The following is a 17,383-nucleotide window of genomic DNA, read 5'->3' on the forward strand; positions in this document are numbered from 1 at the left end:
CCCATGTTTTTAGTAAAGGATATCTTATTATATGATTATATGAATCGGGTGTCATGCCCCTCCAAATCTAAAAGTTCTGTATTGTTCAGTATGAACCATTCCTTTAACCATACGAAGCACACCGCCTCAAAATATACTTTTAGGTCCGGGAGACCGAACCCCCCCCCCTTTCCTTAATATTGATTAATACTTTATGCTTTAGTCTAGGTCTTTTCCCGGACCATATAAATCTTGATAATTCTTTTTGCCAATTATCTAAAAATTCTAATTTTCGTATAATTGGAATTGTTTGAAATAAGAAGAGTAATTTTGGTAACACATTTAGTTTAATTGCAGAGATGCGCCCCAGAAAGGACAAGTGAAGTCGATTCCACAATTCTAAATCCTTTTTTATTTCTCCCCAAGTTTTCCGATAATTATCTTCAAATAGGTTTATATTTTTTGGAGTAATCCAGATCCCCAGATATTTTATTTTCGAATATATCTTTAAATTTGTTGCTTTTTCTATATTCAATTGTTCCTCTTTTGATAAATTTTTGACTAATAGCTTTGTTTTTTCTAAATTTAATTTAAATCCCAAGACTTTCCCATACTCTTTCATTACTTCTAATACTTTATTTAAGCTTTCTGTAGGCTGTTCTGTAGTAATGATAATGTCGTCTGCGAATGATTTAATCTTATATTTGTTTTTCCCTAATATTATCCCTTTGATCTCTTCTTCATTTCTTATTTTTTGGCATAATACTTCCAGGGCTAATATAAAAATTAGTGGGGATAGTGGACACCCCTGTCTTACTCCTTTATTAATTTCGCATTTTTGTGACACCTTTCCATTTATTATGATTTTTGCTGTTTGTTTTGTATATATTGCTTTAATGTTGTTGTTGTACTGTTCTCCAAATTCCATATAGCACATTAATTCTTTCATGAATTTCCAGGAGACCCTGTCGAAGGCCTTTTCGGCATCGACCGCCATTAAGGCAGCTGGTTTCTCTATCCGCAAATCTAAATATTCCAATATGTTGATTATATTTCTTGTGTTATTATGAATATGTCTCCCTGGTAAGAAGCCTGATTGATCCCTGTGTATTAGTTCATTGAGGACTTTTTTGGTCCTCTCTGCCAATATACTTGTGTACAGTTTGTAATCGTTATTTAGAAGAGCTATGGGTCTATAATTAGAAATATCTAAAGTATCTTTCCCTTGTTTTGGTACAATTGTAATGTAACTTTCTTTCCATGAGTTTGGCATTTTCCCTTGCTGTTGTATGTTATTCATTACATTTTTCAAAGGTTCTATCAATACCTCCTCTAATTTTTTGTAATAAAGTGATGACAAACCATCTGGGCCTGGAGATTTTCCTACTTTTGTATTTTTTATAGCCATTTGAATTTCCCGTGTAGTAATTGGGGCGTTTAGTATTTCTCTCTGTTCCTTTTTTAATTTTGGGAGCCCATTTTGCTCTAGATAATGTCTTATCTCTTCTAAGGTTTCTTTCTCTTATATAATTCATTATAGAATTCCCCAAAGCATTTTTCAATTTCTTTAAGGTCATTTATAATTTCCCCATTATTTTTTAATTTGTTTATTATTCTTTCATTCTCTTTTTTTTCAGTTGCCATGCCAAGATCTTTCCAGGCTTATTGGCTCCTTCAAAATATCTTTGTTTCATTAGTTTTAGTTTCCACTCCATTTCCTCACTTAATAGCATTGAATATTGGGATTGGAGTAATTTGATGTTTCTCTTTAACTCTACATTATCTGGTTTATTATAAAGGTCCTTTTCATTTTTTCTAATTTGTTCTATCACCTCTTGTTTCTTTTTTTCTTTTTCTTTTCTCTGAATTGTGTTTTGTTGTATAAAGTACCCTCTTAATACAGCCTTGCTGGCATCCCAAACAGTTTCTATATCCACTTCTTCTGACATGTTAAGTTTAAAATACTCTTTTAGTGTTTCTTTTGCCTTTTGTATAAACTGTTCATTTTTTAGGAGAAATTCATTTAGCCTCCATCTTGTTGGAGCTTCCCTATTCCCTTTTAGCCAGACCATAACTGCGTTGTGGTCTGAAAGCGTTTTTGGTTGAATTTCGGCTTTAAATTTTTTTAAGGTTAATTCTTTTGTTACCCAGATGGTGTCTATTCTTCCTGCTGAATTTTTCGGGTAGGAAAAGAAAGTATATTCTCTTTAGAATAGATTTTTACTTCTCCATGCATCCTCTAAACCAAATGTTTCTATTAGCTTAAAGAAAGTATTTGGTAATTTCATTTGTTTTTTTTCCCCGGTTTTAACTGATCGATCTAATTCTGGTGCTGTTACTCCATTTTGATCCCCTAATAAAATTATTTTTTCACCCACATTTTCTATTAATTTAGTCTCCAAGTTTTGATAGAATTCACTTTTCCTTTCATTTGGGGTGTATATTCCAATCACGATTATTTTTTCTCCTTGAACTGTCACCTCTATTACAACTGTCCTGCCTTGTGTGTCTTTATAAATCAATTTTGGTTCTAATTTTTGTTTGGCGTAAATTACTACTCCTCTCTTCTTATTTTTGTCCGAGGAAACAAAGTCCATACCTAATTTCTTATTGGACAGAATTCTTACATGATTTTCTGCCACATGTGTTTCCTGAAGGCATATTAAATCGAGTTTTTGTTTCAAAAGCACATGTTCTACCTTATTTCTTTTAGTTTTTTCGTTTAAACCATTAACGTTCCAGGTGACTATTTTTAAATCCATTATTGCTTTATTGATTGGGTATTTGCAGAGTCTTTAAAAAAACATTTGCTTTATTACAAATAAAATACAATAATTTCTATTATCTTTAAATCTTTCCAGTTGTCTTATTCTATTCTTCCTCCTTCTCTAAGAGGTTTTCCTCCTCCTCCGCCCTTCCACCCAGTTGTCTTTTCCCTCCTAGCTTATCTTTATATGTTCGCCAAAACTTGTCAGCATCATCCCAAGTATTGAAATTTCGTCTCTTCCCTTTGTAAAAAAAGGATATTCCTTCTGGGAATCTCCATCTGTGGACTATTGATTTTTCTCTTAATGCTTCCACCAATGGCTTATATTTGTCTCTTTTTTTCAACAGCCTAACTGGGATGATTTTATGAATTATAATTTCTACCCCTTGGATCTTTAATTTTTTTCTTGCTGCAAGTCTGTAAGACTAAATCTCTAGTTTCCATGTTTCTAAATGTTACTAGACAATCCCCTGGCCATTTGTTTGCTCTAGCAAGGGCTGATTTTGATCTGTACACTCTTTCAATATTTTGTGTCATTTCCTGCTGATCTTTTCCCAACCATTTTGCTAATTCTGAAATTATTTTCTGTTCTATCTGCTCATCTTGGTCTTCTGGCACTGATCTAAACCTTAACTCCTTCTCCCTTCTGTGCATTTCAATCATTGCAATAGCATCTAGAACAGCTTCATGTGTATTTTTCATTTCTGTTAATTCTTTCTTTACCTTATCTGTCTCTCCCTTCCGCTCTCTACTTTCTTTCTGAATTTTCCTTACCCCTTCCTCTAGCTAGGAGTCTCTCCCAGCCTTAACTGGAGATACCAGGGATTGAATTTGAGGTTTACTGCATGCAAAGTAAGTGCTCAAGTACTGAGCTACACCCCTTAGCAAAAACTCTGGCCTCTACAATAGGAAAGGTCTATAAAGAGAGAGAAATTTCAAGGGGCGGGTGATACCTGGCTCACTTGATTGGTAGCTACAGTTGCCAGAACCTGGTGGACAGCTTGTGCAGCAGACTGAGGAACCGATGATCTGGGAAAGGAAAAGGATAAGATTTCAGAGGCCAAACAAACCACCAAAGAATTCAACAAACAAAACACAGGAGCAAAGGAGGCTGCCATTGAATGAGCCAGATTGTTGGGGAACATATAGCTCAGTATTTCCTACACTGAATGGCAGAGGCTTTCTCCCAGCCCTTCCAGGAGAATCTGAGGATTAACTCTGTGTGACAGCATAAATGCTAAGCTGCCAAAAGAAAATGCAGGATTCTCAAAGGGTGTGTTGCCTGCTGCACCCCTGCATGAGTTACTGTTATGCCAATTACATTCTGCCAAGTTTGCATAATTCTCCTCCATCTTTGCATAGGACAGGATTGGGTCAATCAAACGTACCAGAGATGGGAATTCTCTAGCCTTTTTACTGCTTTCATATTTACTCCATTTTTATCCCATCCTTCCTCCAAGGGCTGCATTCCCTTCTGGGGGCAAGATGCCAATAGGAGGTGGGGCCAGAGGCAAAAGTATGAGAAGCAATCATTGTAAAATTTTAGCTTTGTACAGTAGACTAGTTCAGGCATCCCCAAACCTCAACCCTCCAGATGTTTTGGACTACAATTCCCATCATCCCTGACCACTGGTCCTCTTAGCTAGGGATCATGGGAGTTGTAGGCCAAAACATCTGGAGGGCTGCAGTTTGGGGATGCCTGGGCTAGTTTCTACAAACACACTAATCCACCCCTCTCTATCCTCCATCCAAGCAAGCTAGAGGCTTTATCAGAGTTCATGGGCATAGCCCAGCAAGGCAAACACACTCAAGAGGAGTCGTTCACCCATACACTACTTGTGGGCTTCTTCTTGGTTCCTGTTGATAGCAGAAGACCTGTGGTCTGATCCAAGAGAATTCTTTTTGTGAGGGTGTTTGCAGAAGGCTTGCTTGCAGCAACAGCCAGGAATGGGTAGAGGATGCACAGAGAAAGTGTTGCATTCCCCTTTGGTGTGAGTGTGTGTATACACACAAACACACTCCTCCATTTACATAGACTGGGTTCTTTTATTTTTTTTGTCACACTGACAATACCATGAATCAATGCCTGCCATCTCCACCCTGGTTTGAAATCCTGGAGAGCCAGGTCACTTTGATACGTTGGCACGCTATCTGCAAAATTTAACAATTCCAAAACACAGGCGCGCTTTCGCAGGATTAAATTGACTGCCTTTAGCTGTACTTGAGGGTCGATTTCATTCGGGGAAAAAAGCTTATGTCAAATGTGGAGATGGCAGTATTGAATCAGTAGCTCATGTGCTTCTAGCTTGCACCCTTTATAAATATTTGAGGAGTGAAGTTATTACCCCTCTACTATTGTCCATACCAGGTCACTCAACCATTGCTACTGTGACCTTTCTTCTAGCAGATAAACATAACCAGGTGACAGCAAAAGCTGCAAAATAATTTATCAGGCGCAATTAGAATAAGATCTGTGATTTGATTGTTGATGTAAACCTCCAGAATGTATTTTGTATAGTTAAGTTTTTACCTCTATCCTGGGTACATTTTATTTTATTTTATTGCTATGACTAGTGGCCAATGCAAATAAAAATTCTTCTTCTTGGTGGTAGAGGATATGCTTTAAATGCAGGTGGTGCCAGGTTCAATCCCTAATATATCCAGGTAGGACTGGGAAAAGAATCTGTGCCTTAAATCCTTGCAGAGCTGCTGCTGGTCAGTGTAGACAGGACTGAGCTAAATGGAATCAATGGCCTGACTTAGTATAAAGCATCTTTCTATGTCCTGACCAGCTCTCATTCTCGTTCTCTCGTTCTCTCTCTCTCTTCCTAGGGTAATCATGTTCCTAATTAATATTTAACCCTTGAACCAGCCATGTGCTGGGATTATGAGACGTAACCCTCACCATCAGTGGCGTCAGATATAGCATGTGCAAAATCCCAGCAGGATATATATAAAAGACAGGCTGGCAAGCACAATATGACAGAGCAGATGTTTTTCACAGTAGCAGAGGGAATAAACAGAGCAGACGGATGGCCAAAAAAGCAGGCAGATCTGATGCTAGCTTGCAAGGAGGTTAATTTTTCACATTGTAAAAATAAAATAAGGGGAAAGGAAAGGAAAGGGGGGAAAGGGGGGGGTTAGAGGCAGACAACAGAAGGAGTTAATGAATGACAAACAAAAAGAAGGGGACATAAACTAAAATGTGGCCAATTCACCTTTTAGGATGGAACACCAGTAAATCACCAACTTACATAAAGGAATGACAGGTGATGTCTTTTCCACCGCAAAAAAAGGGGGGCGATTTGCAGGGAAGAAGCGGCAGCAGAGAGAGTGGGGGGAAAGCTATGGCTCAGTGGTAGAGAATCTGCTTTTCATCCCAGACAACTCTAGGCAGGCCTGTGAGAAACCCCTGTCTGAAATTCTGGAGAACTGCTGCCAGTCAATGTACACAATACATGGACCCGTTTAACCTGGTATAAGGCACTTTACTCTGTTCCCAAGTTAGCAAGTATATAGACAACTACACATATTTGACCATCTGGCTGGGGATTTGTTTGGAGATGCTCTGAAGCGATAAACACGCACCAGGTGCTATTATGCTTAATTGGGACTGGCAAGGTGGGGTGGTGGGGTGAAGGAGGTGGACATAAAAATCAGAAACTTGTATCCTCCATGTGACTTCAAGGAAGGTTGAATGTACAGGCAACTCCCAATTTATGCGGGGGTTATGTCCCAGAGCCTCGTGTGCGTAAGTGAAAATCACTTTAAGTAGGGAGCAACCTCTAAACTCCCGTCAAATGCTCCCTCTGCTGCTCTGTATCCAATCCAGAGCAAAAATATAAAAGTTCAACTGGAATTGAAGCTCTAGAGCAGGGAGGAAGCTCGAGGACGAGCGGAAAAGCGGTGGTGGTGGTGGCTGTGCTAGCACACATCAGCTGTTAGGCAATCATGCACAATATATATGGGTCATGCGCAAGTCAATCACATGCAAGTGGGGGGTGCCTCTATGTGCATTCCGGGTCACTAAATCCACAGTCATTTTAATTTTGGAAGGCCAGGGGACTAGAAACTTTATTTTAAAGACAAAAGCCAAGGCCATGGAATACAGAGAGCCTCTTCTTTTTCAATGGCCCCTTTGCTCCTTCAAAAACAAGCCAACCAGCTTCAGGAGCCCAAGCAGAGGCTCACCACTACCTTTCCGAAACAGTTACACTGCCCTACTGACAGCTGAACCTTCCTGAAAGCATGGTTTAAACAAAAACAGGACATTCAAAAGGTATTTTACCTACCCTATTATTGCAGAAACAGCTGGAGGAGAGGTGTTACTCTTGAGTTCTCGCACATTCACCACCTGAGGGACATTCTTCAAAGTTGATTCAGTTAAGGAAGCACTCGCAGCTTTAAACATAAAAATAAAGAGACATGCTAATGGTTAAAATAACCTATGATTAACCAGACAAGGTTAAGAGGCTGCATATTCAGAGAAAGAGCAACCGCTTTGCATGCAGAAGGCCCCAAGTTCAACCCTTGGCATCTCCAGGTGTGTTGTGTTCATTTTTAGACTGTAAGACTGTCTTGTGTTCGAATCCCTCTGATGGGGTGAGCTCCCATTGCTCGGTCCCAGCTCCTGCCAAGCTAGCAGTTCGAAAGCACCTCAAAGTGCAAGTAGATAAACAGGTACCGCTCCAAGCGGGAAGGTAAATGGCGTTTCTGTGTGCTGCTCTGGTTTGCCAGAAGTGGCTTTGTCATGCTGGCCACATGACCCGGAAGCTGTACGCCGGGCTCCCTCAGCCAAAAATGCGAGATGAGTGCCGCAACCCCAGAGTCAGTCACGACTAGACCTAATGGTCGGGGGTCCCTTTACCTTTAAACTGCTCTGGGAGCCTTTCTGGCCAAAGAACAGAGTACAAATGTTCTAAATAAAAATAAATAAATATAACTGGGATTCAGAGGTGCACTGCCTCCAACAGAGGGATGGCTAGTAGCCATCAAAGGCCATGGCAAAAAAATGCTGAAGGGCACACAACTGTAATAACCTGCCCATACGTTTGGGCCCTTGCAGTGGTATCACCTCTTGAAACCCAGTAACTTCTTTGAGAGACACTGAAGTCTCCCCAGGGGTGAGCATTGCAATCAGCGTCTTGAAATGCTTTTGAGGTGTTATCGTCTGCTATTGGCTTCTTAGAACATTCTTCCCCGAAAGCCTTGCCAAAATGTACTCTGCACAAGGCTAATGATATTTGCCAGATTGCAATGTTACTGGTATTTTATCAACCCTACTGCAACATCTTATCAGTATATAATTGTTACAGTTGTGTGCCCTTCAGCATTTTTTTGTTTGGTTGCTATACGGTGCTGTGCTCTTTGCATATTTTTTTTTTATCTAGCAGCCATTGATAGCCTTGCCCTTCAAGAATTTGTCTAATCCACACAAGTGGGGCAGAGCATTGTTCAGGAGTGGAAGAAGGCTCTCATTCCCTTCACATGCTGAGCTGGTTTGGAAGATGACTAAGTGACCAATGAGACTCCATTGACGTATTTTCTGAACCAACCCCTCTCTTTCAGTAATGATTAAAGGTAAAGGGAACCCTGACTGATAGGCCCAGTCATGGATGACTCTGGGGTTGCAGCGCTCATCTCGCTTTACTGGCCGAGGGAGCCGGCGTACAGCTTCTGGGTCATGTGACCAGCATGACTAAGCCACTTCTGGTGAACCAGAGCAGCGCACGGAAACGCCGCTTACCTTCCCACCGGAGCGGTTACCTATTTATCTACTTGCACTGCGTGCTTTCGAACTGCTAGGCTGGCAGGAGCAGGGACCGAGCAACGGGAGCTCACCCCGTCGCGGGGATTCAAACCGCCAACCTTCTGATTGGCAAGCCCTAGGCTCTGTGCTTTAACCCACAGCGCCACCCGCGTCATGATTAAACCTCCTCTTTTTCGTTTGCTTTCATCAATGGCGTGAAAAACTTCTCAAGGAAAACCCGAGTTAAAAAGGTGAGGAGATGTGCAGAGTCTGCCCAATCATTAGCAACCCCAAATCGATACCTAGTCAAAGGGTGAGGTTTACCTGGGTTCTGGGTAGCCATCTGCCTCCGCAATGCTGCTTCCGCTGCTGCCTGGGGTGCTGGGAGGCCAGTGGTGGGAGCGGGGGCTCCGTGCTTCACTGTCTTTGTTGCCAGCATTGTGCTGTCTGCCCCTTGGGGGATGACTCTGGGCATGGCTACTGGAATGCGGTGGGAGAAGATATTGTTAAGTTACTATGAACAGCAGGGAATTGAACATCTTGTAAACATCATGTAAGGTTCTACACTTAGGCAGGAATAACTAGCTGCCATAAGATGGGGGGCACCTAGCTTTCCAGTAGTACACGTGAAAAGGATCTAGGGGGTCTTAGTAGATCACAAGCTTAACATGAGCCAGCAGTGCAATGCAGCAGCAGCAGCAGCAGCAGCAGCAGCAAAAAAAAAAAGCTAATGCAATTCTAGGCTGCATCAACAGAAGTATAGTGTCCAAATCAAGGGAAATAACCAGTTCCATTCTGCCTTGGTCAGACCCAATTACAGGACTGTGTCCAGTTCTTGGCCACACAGTTTAAGATGAATATTGAGAAGCTGGAACATGTGCAACCAAGATGATCAAGGGTTTGGAAACCAAGCTTTAGGGTGAATGGCTGAGGGAATTGGGTATTTTTAGCCTGGATAAGAGAGACTGATGGGAGATATGATAGCTATCTTCATATATCTTAAAATAACTGTAAACAAGTGAAAACGCTAGCAGGATTAAGGTAAATACAACAGAATAATGTATACAGTAATAAAGAAATACAATGGGGGGGAGAATTAAACTAAATGGTTTTATCAGACTATGCAGAATTATGGGAAAATTAAAAGAACAATGGAAGAGGAAAGAAAGATGGGTTTTAGTTTCCCTCTCCTTTCCTTCCTTTGAAGTATCAGGCTCTGCTGTGCCATACCACAAACTGCTCTTGAAGGACCCTTTCAAAAACAGTTTGGCTAGACAGCTGGAGAGGCTGCTATTTCAGAGCCTTAAGTCCACAGCACCCATATGAAATCAGTTCTGTGGTTATCTGGTTCTGGGCCAAGGCTTTGAGACCCTGTGTGCATTTTTTTTTAATTAAAAAATATTGCAACGATACGAGGCCAAAACAGAAAGCAACGGGCCCTCTGAGAACCCTTATAGCAATAATGAAAATTTACACAAAAGGGTCGTATCTTCCCAACAGCTCATCGCCATTTCCACTTCCATTCCCAAAGGATGTGCTAATCTGTTAATGTTATTAGTTCTGCCTCCCAAGAGGCTTTCCTCAACCATACTATGGTGTGTAGCGGCCCATTGTGAATTTCCAGTGCTTTTGTAACAACAATGGGAGAAGTTACGGAATTGGGATTTGAAATTTACAGGATGTCATACTTTGAAAGAAAATTATATGAAAATGATGTATTGTTGGTACTTAACTCCTAGTAATTAGCTAAAATGTATAAAACAAGGTCAAATACATTCTGGAAATGCAAGGGGGGGGGAGGCACCTTTTACCATATGTGGTAGACTTGTAAAGTAGTAAAAGAATTCTGGGAGATGATATATAATGAACTGGAAGGAAAATGTTTAAAATAACTTTTTCTAAATAAACCCAAAGCTTTCCTTCTGGAAATTTTAGGTGCCGAAATACCAATGGACCAGAAAAGACTATTTATGTATGCGACCACTGACAAAAATAAAATGACCATAAGTATCAGAAATCAGGAAGACCAAAATTTTAATAAGGAATGGGGAAAATACATAATTTACCTTAAAATATAATATAATAATAATAATAATAATAATAATAATAATAATTTATTATTTATACCCCGCCCATCTGGCTGGGTTTCCCCAGCCACCCTGGGCGGCTTCCAACAGAAAAATGAAATAAAACAATTAAACATTAAAAGCCTCCTAAACAGGCTGCCTTCAGATGTCTTCTAAAAATCTGATAGCTGTTTTTCTCTTTGACATCTGATGGTAAAAATCATTGTAATCAAATAAAATTATTAGTAGGATTGAAATATTACTTGTACAGTCAAATCTCAATTTGCAACCACAATTTGTTCCGGGGAGCCAGTTGCTCCCTGAGTTTGTCGTAACCGAGGGGCTCTTCTGCGCAACCGCACGCCATGGAACCCAGATGTAAACACTTCCGGGCCTGCGGTGGTCGCAAACTGATTGGTCGCAACGGAGGTGGTCGCAAACCGAGGTATGACTGTAGTTTAACAATGAATTATGGTTGTGATGGAGATATAATAGATTTGGATTAATAGAGAAGATGCAAGGGGGAGGAGTTAATGTAAGAGACCCACAAAGGGGAGGGAGGAAGTCCAGGGGAATCGGCGGAATTCTCTTTGTTTTGGTTGTTTGACAATTGTTTGTAAATTTCAAAATCTGAAAATAAGCCTAAATAAATAAATAAAATAAATAAAGCCTTTACCAATTAGATGTTTGAGACCGCATCTCTCATTAACCCTAGCCAGAAAGGCCTGGAACTGCCATGCAAGGCACTGGGGACTGTTTGAGGTCAATACCACAGGGCCAGTCAACTGTCATCAATCTAACCTACCACTCTGGGTTTATACAGTCGTACCTTGATTGTCGAGCTCCTTGGTACTCATCCATTTTGGCTCCCGAATGCCGCAAACCAGGAAGTGAGTGTTTCAGTTTGCAAATGTTATTTGGAAGCCAAACATTCAACAGGGCTTCCGCAGCTTCCAAGTGGCTGCAGGAACTTCTTGCAGCCAATTGGAAGCTACGCCTCAGTTTCCAAACATTTTGGAAGTCGGACGGACTTCCAGAACAGATTCCATTCAACTTCCGAGGTACCACTGTAGTAGGGAGAAGGAAACCATGTTTGCTGCCCTAAGCTTGTTAGAAGAAGGGCAGCATAATAGTGAAACAACAACAAATGCTACAGTTTGCTCCCTTCCAGATCCTGCAGCTCAGAAACTCAATAGAATACTGAGGCCCAGTAGCAAAAAGGTTGAGCAATTTTCAACAAAATGAGCAAAAGAATGTGTGAAGAATTAGGTTGAGGATGAGTTAGTGGAGAATTTAGGTTTCTTGACATAAAGTGTCCATGTTTTCAGCTGTGCACAAAACTGTAACAGACACTTAACAAAAGAGATTCCAATCATGAAAATTAATATACTAATGGTCCACTATAGCTCAGCTCAGCTCAGCATCACGTCAACTCAATTCAGCACCTGGTCTCCAACAAAATTGACAAACAAAAATCCTGCAAAATGGAACGCAAAATGAGAAAGATGTGCATTCTATAGTCTACTCACTTAAAGTGCCCATTGGGATGTGGGGTTTGCCATGAGGGAGGGGCTGTATCATTAGACCAGGCTGAATTGAGGGGGTTCGGACAACGGGGGCATGCCGGGGAACTTGGATTGGGGCCACCTCTTCTTCCTCTTGATCTGGGGCTTGAACATCCTCATTCTCCAGGGACTGAGCAACGGAAGACGTGGAGCTAACATCATCCAAATCTTCATCGTATCTCAAGGACAGGAAGGCTGACTGGGAGAGGTTGGCTGAAATTGTAACGCAAAGAGGGGATGAGAGCAATTAGGAAGCTTATACAGTAGTTTTGAAGGGGTGGGTGGCATTTCAGAAGGAAGAGTCATGGAACAAGATATGATTGGATATTGGCACTCTGATATGTCGAGGTGCCTTTGCTCTGACCCAGCAAGATTAAAGTTGTCTTAGACTGCATACACTGCCAATACATTTAAAGCGCATAGCTTCCTTCAAAGAATCATGGGACCTGTAGCTTAAGGTTGCTGAGAATTCTAGCTTCAAGGGATAAACCATAGTTCCTATGCTGCTTGGAGGGAGGCTACATGTTTAAAATGTATAGTGTGCAAGCAGCTTTAGATTAATTTAAAATAGAACCAAGCACTTGGAAGAAAAGAGGGAGGCAACAGCATACTCGAGCAAATCCCAAGGATTGTAGGACAGAAACAACAACACCCCCAACAACTCCCAAAGGGGAGCCCCTCCAAAAGGCAGGGCAATGAGGAACAAGCATGGTCAGTGGAGCTACAGAATGTCAAGTTGACAATTAAAAAAGAAATATAGTGGTACCTCGACTTACAAACCTCGACAATTGAATTTTTCGACTTATGAATGGGGCAAATGGCCGCACGCTTACGAATTTCTCGACATCCAAACGGAAACCGCAGCGGTTTTAGATAGGGTTTTTTCGACTTACGGATTTTTAGATGGGGTTGCTTTGACTTACAAATTTTTCCGTTTCCAATGCATTCCTATGGGAAATCGCGTTTCCAATGGCGCTTTTCGACTTATGAATTTTTCGACCTACGAAGGTGCCTTTGGAACGGATTAAATTCGTAAGTCGAGGCACCACTGTATACAAAATGTGTTGGTGGGGGAGGGGATAGTGAATTGGTCTGATAGAGCCTCTTGCAGCTAGTAGAGCAGGAAGGCATGGCTACCCTGAACAGAAGGACCCCTTGAAGAGGAGAGGAATATATTGCAATGCTTTGCAGCTGGCTCCACCTAATGGCAAAGGCAGGCTATTGTGTGTGCCTGTGTGTCAGGGGAAGAAGCCAGCTGGAAAAACAACTTTGCCAAATGATGAAGTTATTTTCAAGTCCTAGGAGGATACCTGGTGCAGTTGTCCTTACGGGCGGCACCTTCCTCTTAGACAGCAAATTCCTCAGCTGGGCCTGCTTCACAGGGGACAGTTTGGCTGGAAGAGAAGCAAGAAGGGTGATTATTTATCAAACATAGCCAGTATGGGCCCTTATAATCCTGCAGCCATTCAGTTTCAATTGCAAATCCTTACATCCATTAAAAAGAAAAAGAGAGACAAGGTTTCTAGCCAACTGAGTTCTAGAGCAGATCCATTTAAAAGTAATGGACCGAAGTAAGTCATGCCCTACAATTTCAATACATTTACTCTGAGCAGGAGTAAATTAAATGTTAGCAGATACCAACTTGCTAGTTACATATAGTGCAGCTTGTTGAACTCAGTTTCCCAGATGTACTGGGAACACTTTATCAAATTAACCTGAAAGCCAGCCCATGGATTTGAAACCAGTAGCAAATGCCATGGACTCCCTCCTCCGCTGAGAACAGCTTCCCTCAACCTGGTACCCTCTGTAGGTTTTGGACTGCAAGTCCCGCCAGCACCAGCATGCTTTTGTAGTCCATAACACCCACTGAAAAGGTGGCCATAGGTAATTCTCTATTTTAGGATTAAATAGGATTTTATTTGATATTTAAAAAATGGTTGCAAAGTGAAACAAGTTACGCATGCTAGCCTTGTAGCGCTCTTCATATTTGTAGCAGTCATAAAAAATAAAATACAGATGAAAAAAATTGGTGTGTGTATTGTATGTAATGTTAGACCTACTCAGAGTAGATCCACGGAAATTAATGAACATGACTAACTTGGGTCCACGCCAAGTAGAATTTAGCTGCATACAATGTTTTGTTCATTTCTTCCTTTGCTTTATTACATCACCATCAAACCAGAAGAAAAACCAGTCCTCACCAGTCACCTGGCCCAATCTTAAAGATGCTGGTAGAATCTTCATGGTGGATTTCTGAAACCTTGTGAACTTAGGGTTTTGTTTTTGTTTTTGTTTACATCACATTTAGCACCCAAAAGCAGCTGTTTTATGGGCAATACTGTTGCTGCTCCACCTACATTTTTATTGCTGTGACTATATTCTAACTTGTTTTATAGCTTTACCATGCAGGTAAAGAGCAGGGCTGAGGCTTGAAGAAGCGACTCAAGCTAGACAAAAAAATTATTATTTCATACAGCGGTTGGGTTCACATGTTAACACTAAGACAAACCGTGGTTTAGCATGAACATGCTGCTGCTGCTGCAGAGCAGATTGCGGTTGCTTTGCCAGCCTTTTTAGGTCAGTTTGGTAGAGCAGCTAAGCTCAACAGGCTGGCTCAACTTGCCTCCTGAGCCCAGGATTGCGATTTGGGATGCTCTTCCTTTACCACAATCAGTAGCCTGTAGTGGAACAGGTGTGAGCTCCTCTCTGGGATCCAGCATTAGCACTACACAAGGACAGGACAACAGAGCAATATAGTCACTACCTGGTGATTTTGAAGTCTTGGTGCAAGGTTGAAGAGTAGCTTTTGTCAAGGCGTTACTTAGGCTCTCCAGTTCACTGTCAAGGCTGAGTTGAAGAGAGTTAGAAAAGCAGCATGGAGGGAAAGAAAAGAAGAAGCCAGACATCAATCAGACCCTATTTACTGTTTCTGAAGAACTCAAAAAGCACAACTACTGTTGGATTCTTGGCACAGCAATGAGCCATGGCAGAAACGTGGTCTCAGCAACTTAAAATTAGCTAAAGGCAAAGCTAAAATATTTATGGGGATGAACCCATCATTAGTCCTACTTAAGAGTATACCCATCTAAATTAATGGACGGGGTTGATTTAAATAAATTTCAATGGCTCTACTTGGAATGCAGCTTGGCTGAATACCAATTTTAGCTCAATTTTTATACACTGCAATATGATTTTAGTCCATATACAAACCAGGGGCATCCGCAGCAATTTTTATCAAAGCTCTTCCTCAGATGATGGAAAAGAAACTGAAGCAAAAAAATGTAATACTATGATGAGGTGCAGAGGAAGACACTAAGTTGCCAATGCATCTTAACCTATATGCTTGCTGGCACTTAGAAGAGGAAAAATATGTCCATATTTTATTTAACAACAATATACCACTTAATTGTAAATGGAACCTCTAAGTGGCTTACAAAAAGTAAAGCAAAAACAATAAAATTACCTGGTTTGATTAACCAAATTTTTATATATATACACTGCCTGATTGTAATAAATAAAACCTCGAAGCAGTTTACAAGAAATAGTAAAATTAGCAATACAAAACCCGAAACAAATTTTAAAACCTTTTAAAAGAAATAACATTAGCAATTAAAGAGAGATTAAAGCATGTCAACATCTGGAGATGCTTGCCTTATGAAAGACAAGATAAATAGAATGTCAACATTAATTTTAATGTGTGTTTTTTTCTTATTGTGGATTTTAAATATTTTTTAAATTCCTGTTTCTATGTGTCTGGACAAGCTTACCTAAACAAAAAATAGGCACTGAAAAGGGAATAGTGAAGGCACCTGTCTGGTGTCATTAAAAAAGAAGTTCCAGAGTGATAGGACAGCATCCTCCTGTGATGGTTAGTAGGAAAAGAAGGCTCTACTGCACTTGTGGGAAGCAGGTTAGGCCAGTGGTTTTCAACCAGTGTGCTGTGGCACCCTGGGGTGCCTTGAATGACAGTCAGGAGAAACACTGGCCTCTGTCCCTCTCTCCCTCCTCTGATGCCGTCTCGCATCTCTGCCTCCCAAAAGCTTGCACAGCTGTTTGTTGCAGTAGCCCTGGCTACAAGCTCTCCGGGCAAATGGTGCCTCTGGGGCTGGCCAGGCGGTGGGGGGGTGGGGCTGGTTGCCAGGAGCTGAAGCGAACAAGCGGGCGAGGGAGCCCAGCCAGCCAATCTTCCAGCCCTTGCTGTTGGGAATGGAGAGACAAGTGAGAGGCTGAGCAGGCATGCGTTGCACTGGCCTTTCTTGTGCTTGCTGTGTGCAAGGCTTGCCTGGAAGCTGAGTGTCCAGCATCAAAGGGGAGCCTTTCCAACATGCACACCCAAAAGTGAATGTTGCCTCCCAAAGTGAATAAGGGGCTGGCCTCACGTTCACCTTTGGCCAGTCTCAGTTGGGCTGCTAAGGCTAGCGGAATCCTCTTCCCAGGCCCCTGCGGGGCAGTGTGAGGAGGCAATGCTCTTTGGGATGGGGGGCGGGGGACTAGGGGCGGCTGTGGCAGCTCCCTGGAGGACTCCCAAGGAGAGGAGGCTGAGAGAACACTCCGCAAGGGAGGGTGTTTGGAAAAGGGTGAGAGGATGCTAGCCCTTCAGGCAAGGGGTGAAATAACTGGGCTCCGGAGCCCCACAGGGGTGTTGCAGAAAGAATGTAGTTGGGCAAGGGACTCAAAAAGGTTGAAAACCTCTAGGTTAGGGGATCCAGGACAGGCCACATGGCATGTACACAATGAGCTCTGTACTTCAACAGAGGGAAATGGGGGCTGCTACCATGACTGCCCCCACGTCCAAGCATCCAAAGCCTTTGAACCTATCCATTCTTAAGGAAATCAGCCCTGCGTGCTCATTGGAAGGACAGATCCTGAAACTGAGGCTCCAATACTTTGGCTACCTCATGAGAAGAGAAGACTCCCTGGAAAAGACCCTGATGCTGGGAAAGATGGAGGGCACAAGGAGAAGGGGACGACAGAGGACGAGATGGTTGGACAGTGTTCTCGAAGCTACCAACATGAGTTTGACCAAACTGTGGGAGGCAGTGGAAGACAGGAGTGCCTGGCGTGCTATGGTCCATGGGGTCACAAAGAGCGGACACGACTAAACAACAACATATTTTTTTTAAAAAAACAGTAAGGAATCCTTGACCCTCAAGATGTTCTGAACAATGACTCCCACCACCACTGGGCTATTGGCCAGGGGTGGATGGTAGCTGTAGTTCAACCACATTTGGAGGGCCAAAGGTCCCCCACCACCTGT

At 41.9% G+C, this 17,383-nt stretch overlaps 1 protein-coding gene across 11 annotated transcripts in view; it reads right to left on the reverse strand.

The window, feature by feature from the left end:
* The window catches only part of NUP214 (nucleoporin 214), an 80,543-nt gene that overhangs the window by 34,313 nt on the left and 28,847 nt on the right, over positions 1-17,383 (reverse strand). For 9 of the 11 annotated variants that reach the window (XM_088664827.1, XM_088664829.1, XM_088664826.1 and 6 more), the window contains 6 exons: positions 14,891-14,973; positions 13,437-13,520; positions 12,091-12,339; positions 8,820-8,975; positions 7,039-7,147; positions 3,700-3,775 (listed from right to left, as the gene is read on the reverse strand). In XM_088664827.1, coding sequence (XP_088520953.1) covers positions 3,700-3,775; positions 7,039-7,147; positions 8,820-8,975; positions 12,091-12,339; positions 13,437-13,520; positions 14,891-14,973 — 757 coding nt within the window. The remainder of the gene's footprint in view (positions 1-3,699; positions 3,776-7,038; positions 7,148-8,819; positions 8,976-12,090; positions 12,340-13,436; positions 13,521-14,890; positions 14,974-17,383) is intronic. The other 2 variants (XM_088664824.1, XM_060270448.2) reach the window with 1 other exon arrangement.

This window comes from Zootoca vivipara, chromosome Z2 (genome assembly GCF_965207765.1).
Source record: "Zootoca vivipara chromosome Z2, rZooViv2.hap1.1, whole genome shotgun sequence".
In the NCBI taxonomy this organism is placed as follows: Eukaryota; Metazoa; Chordata; class Lepidosauria; order Squamata; family Lacertidae; genus Zootoca; species Zootoca vivipara.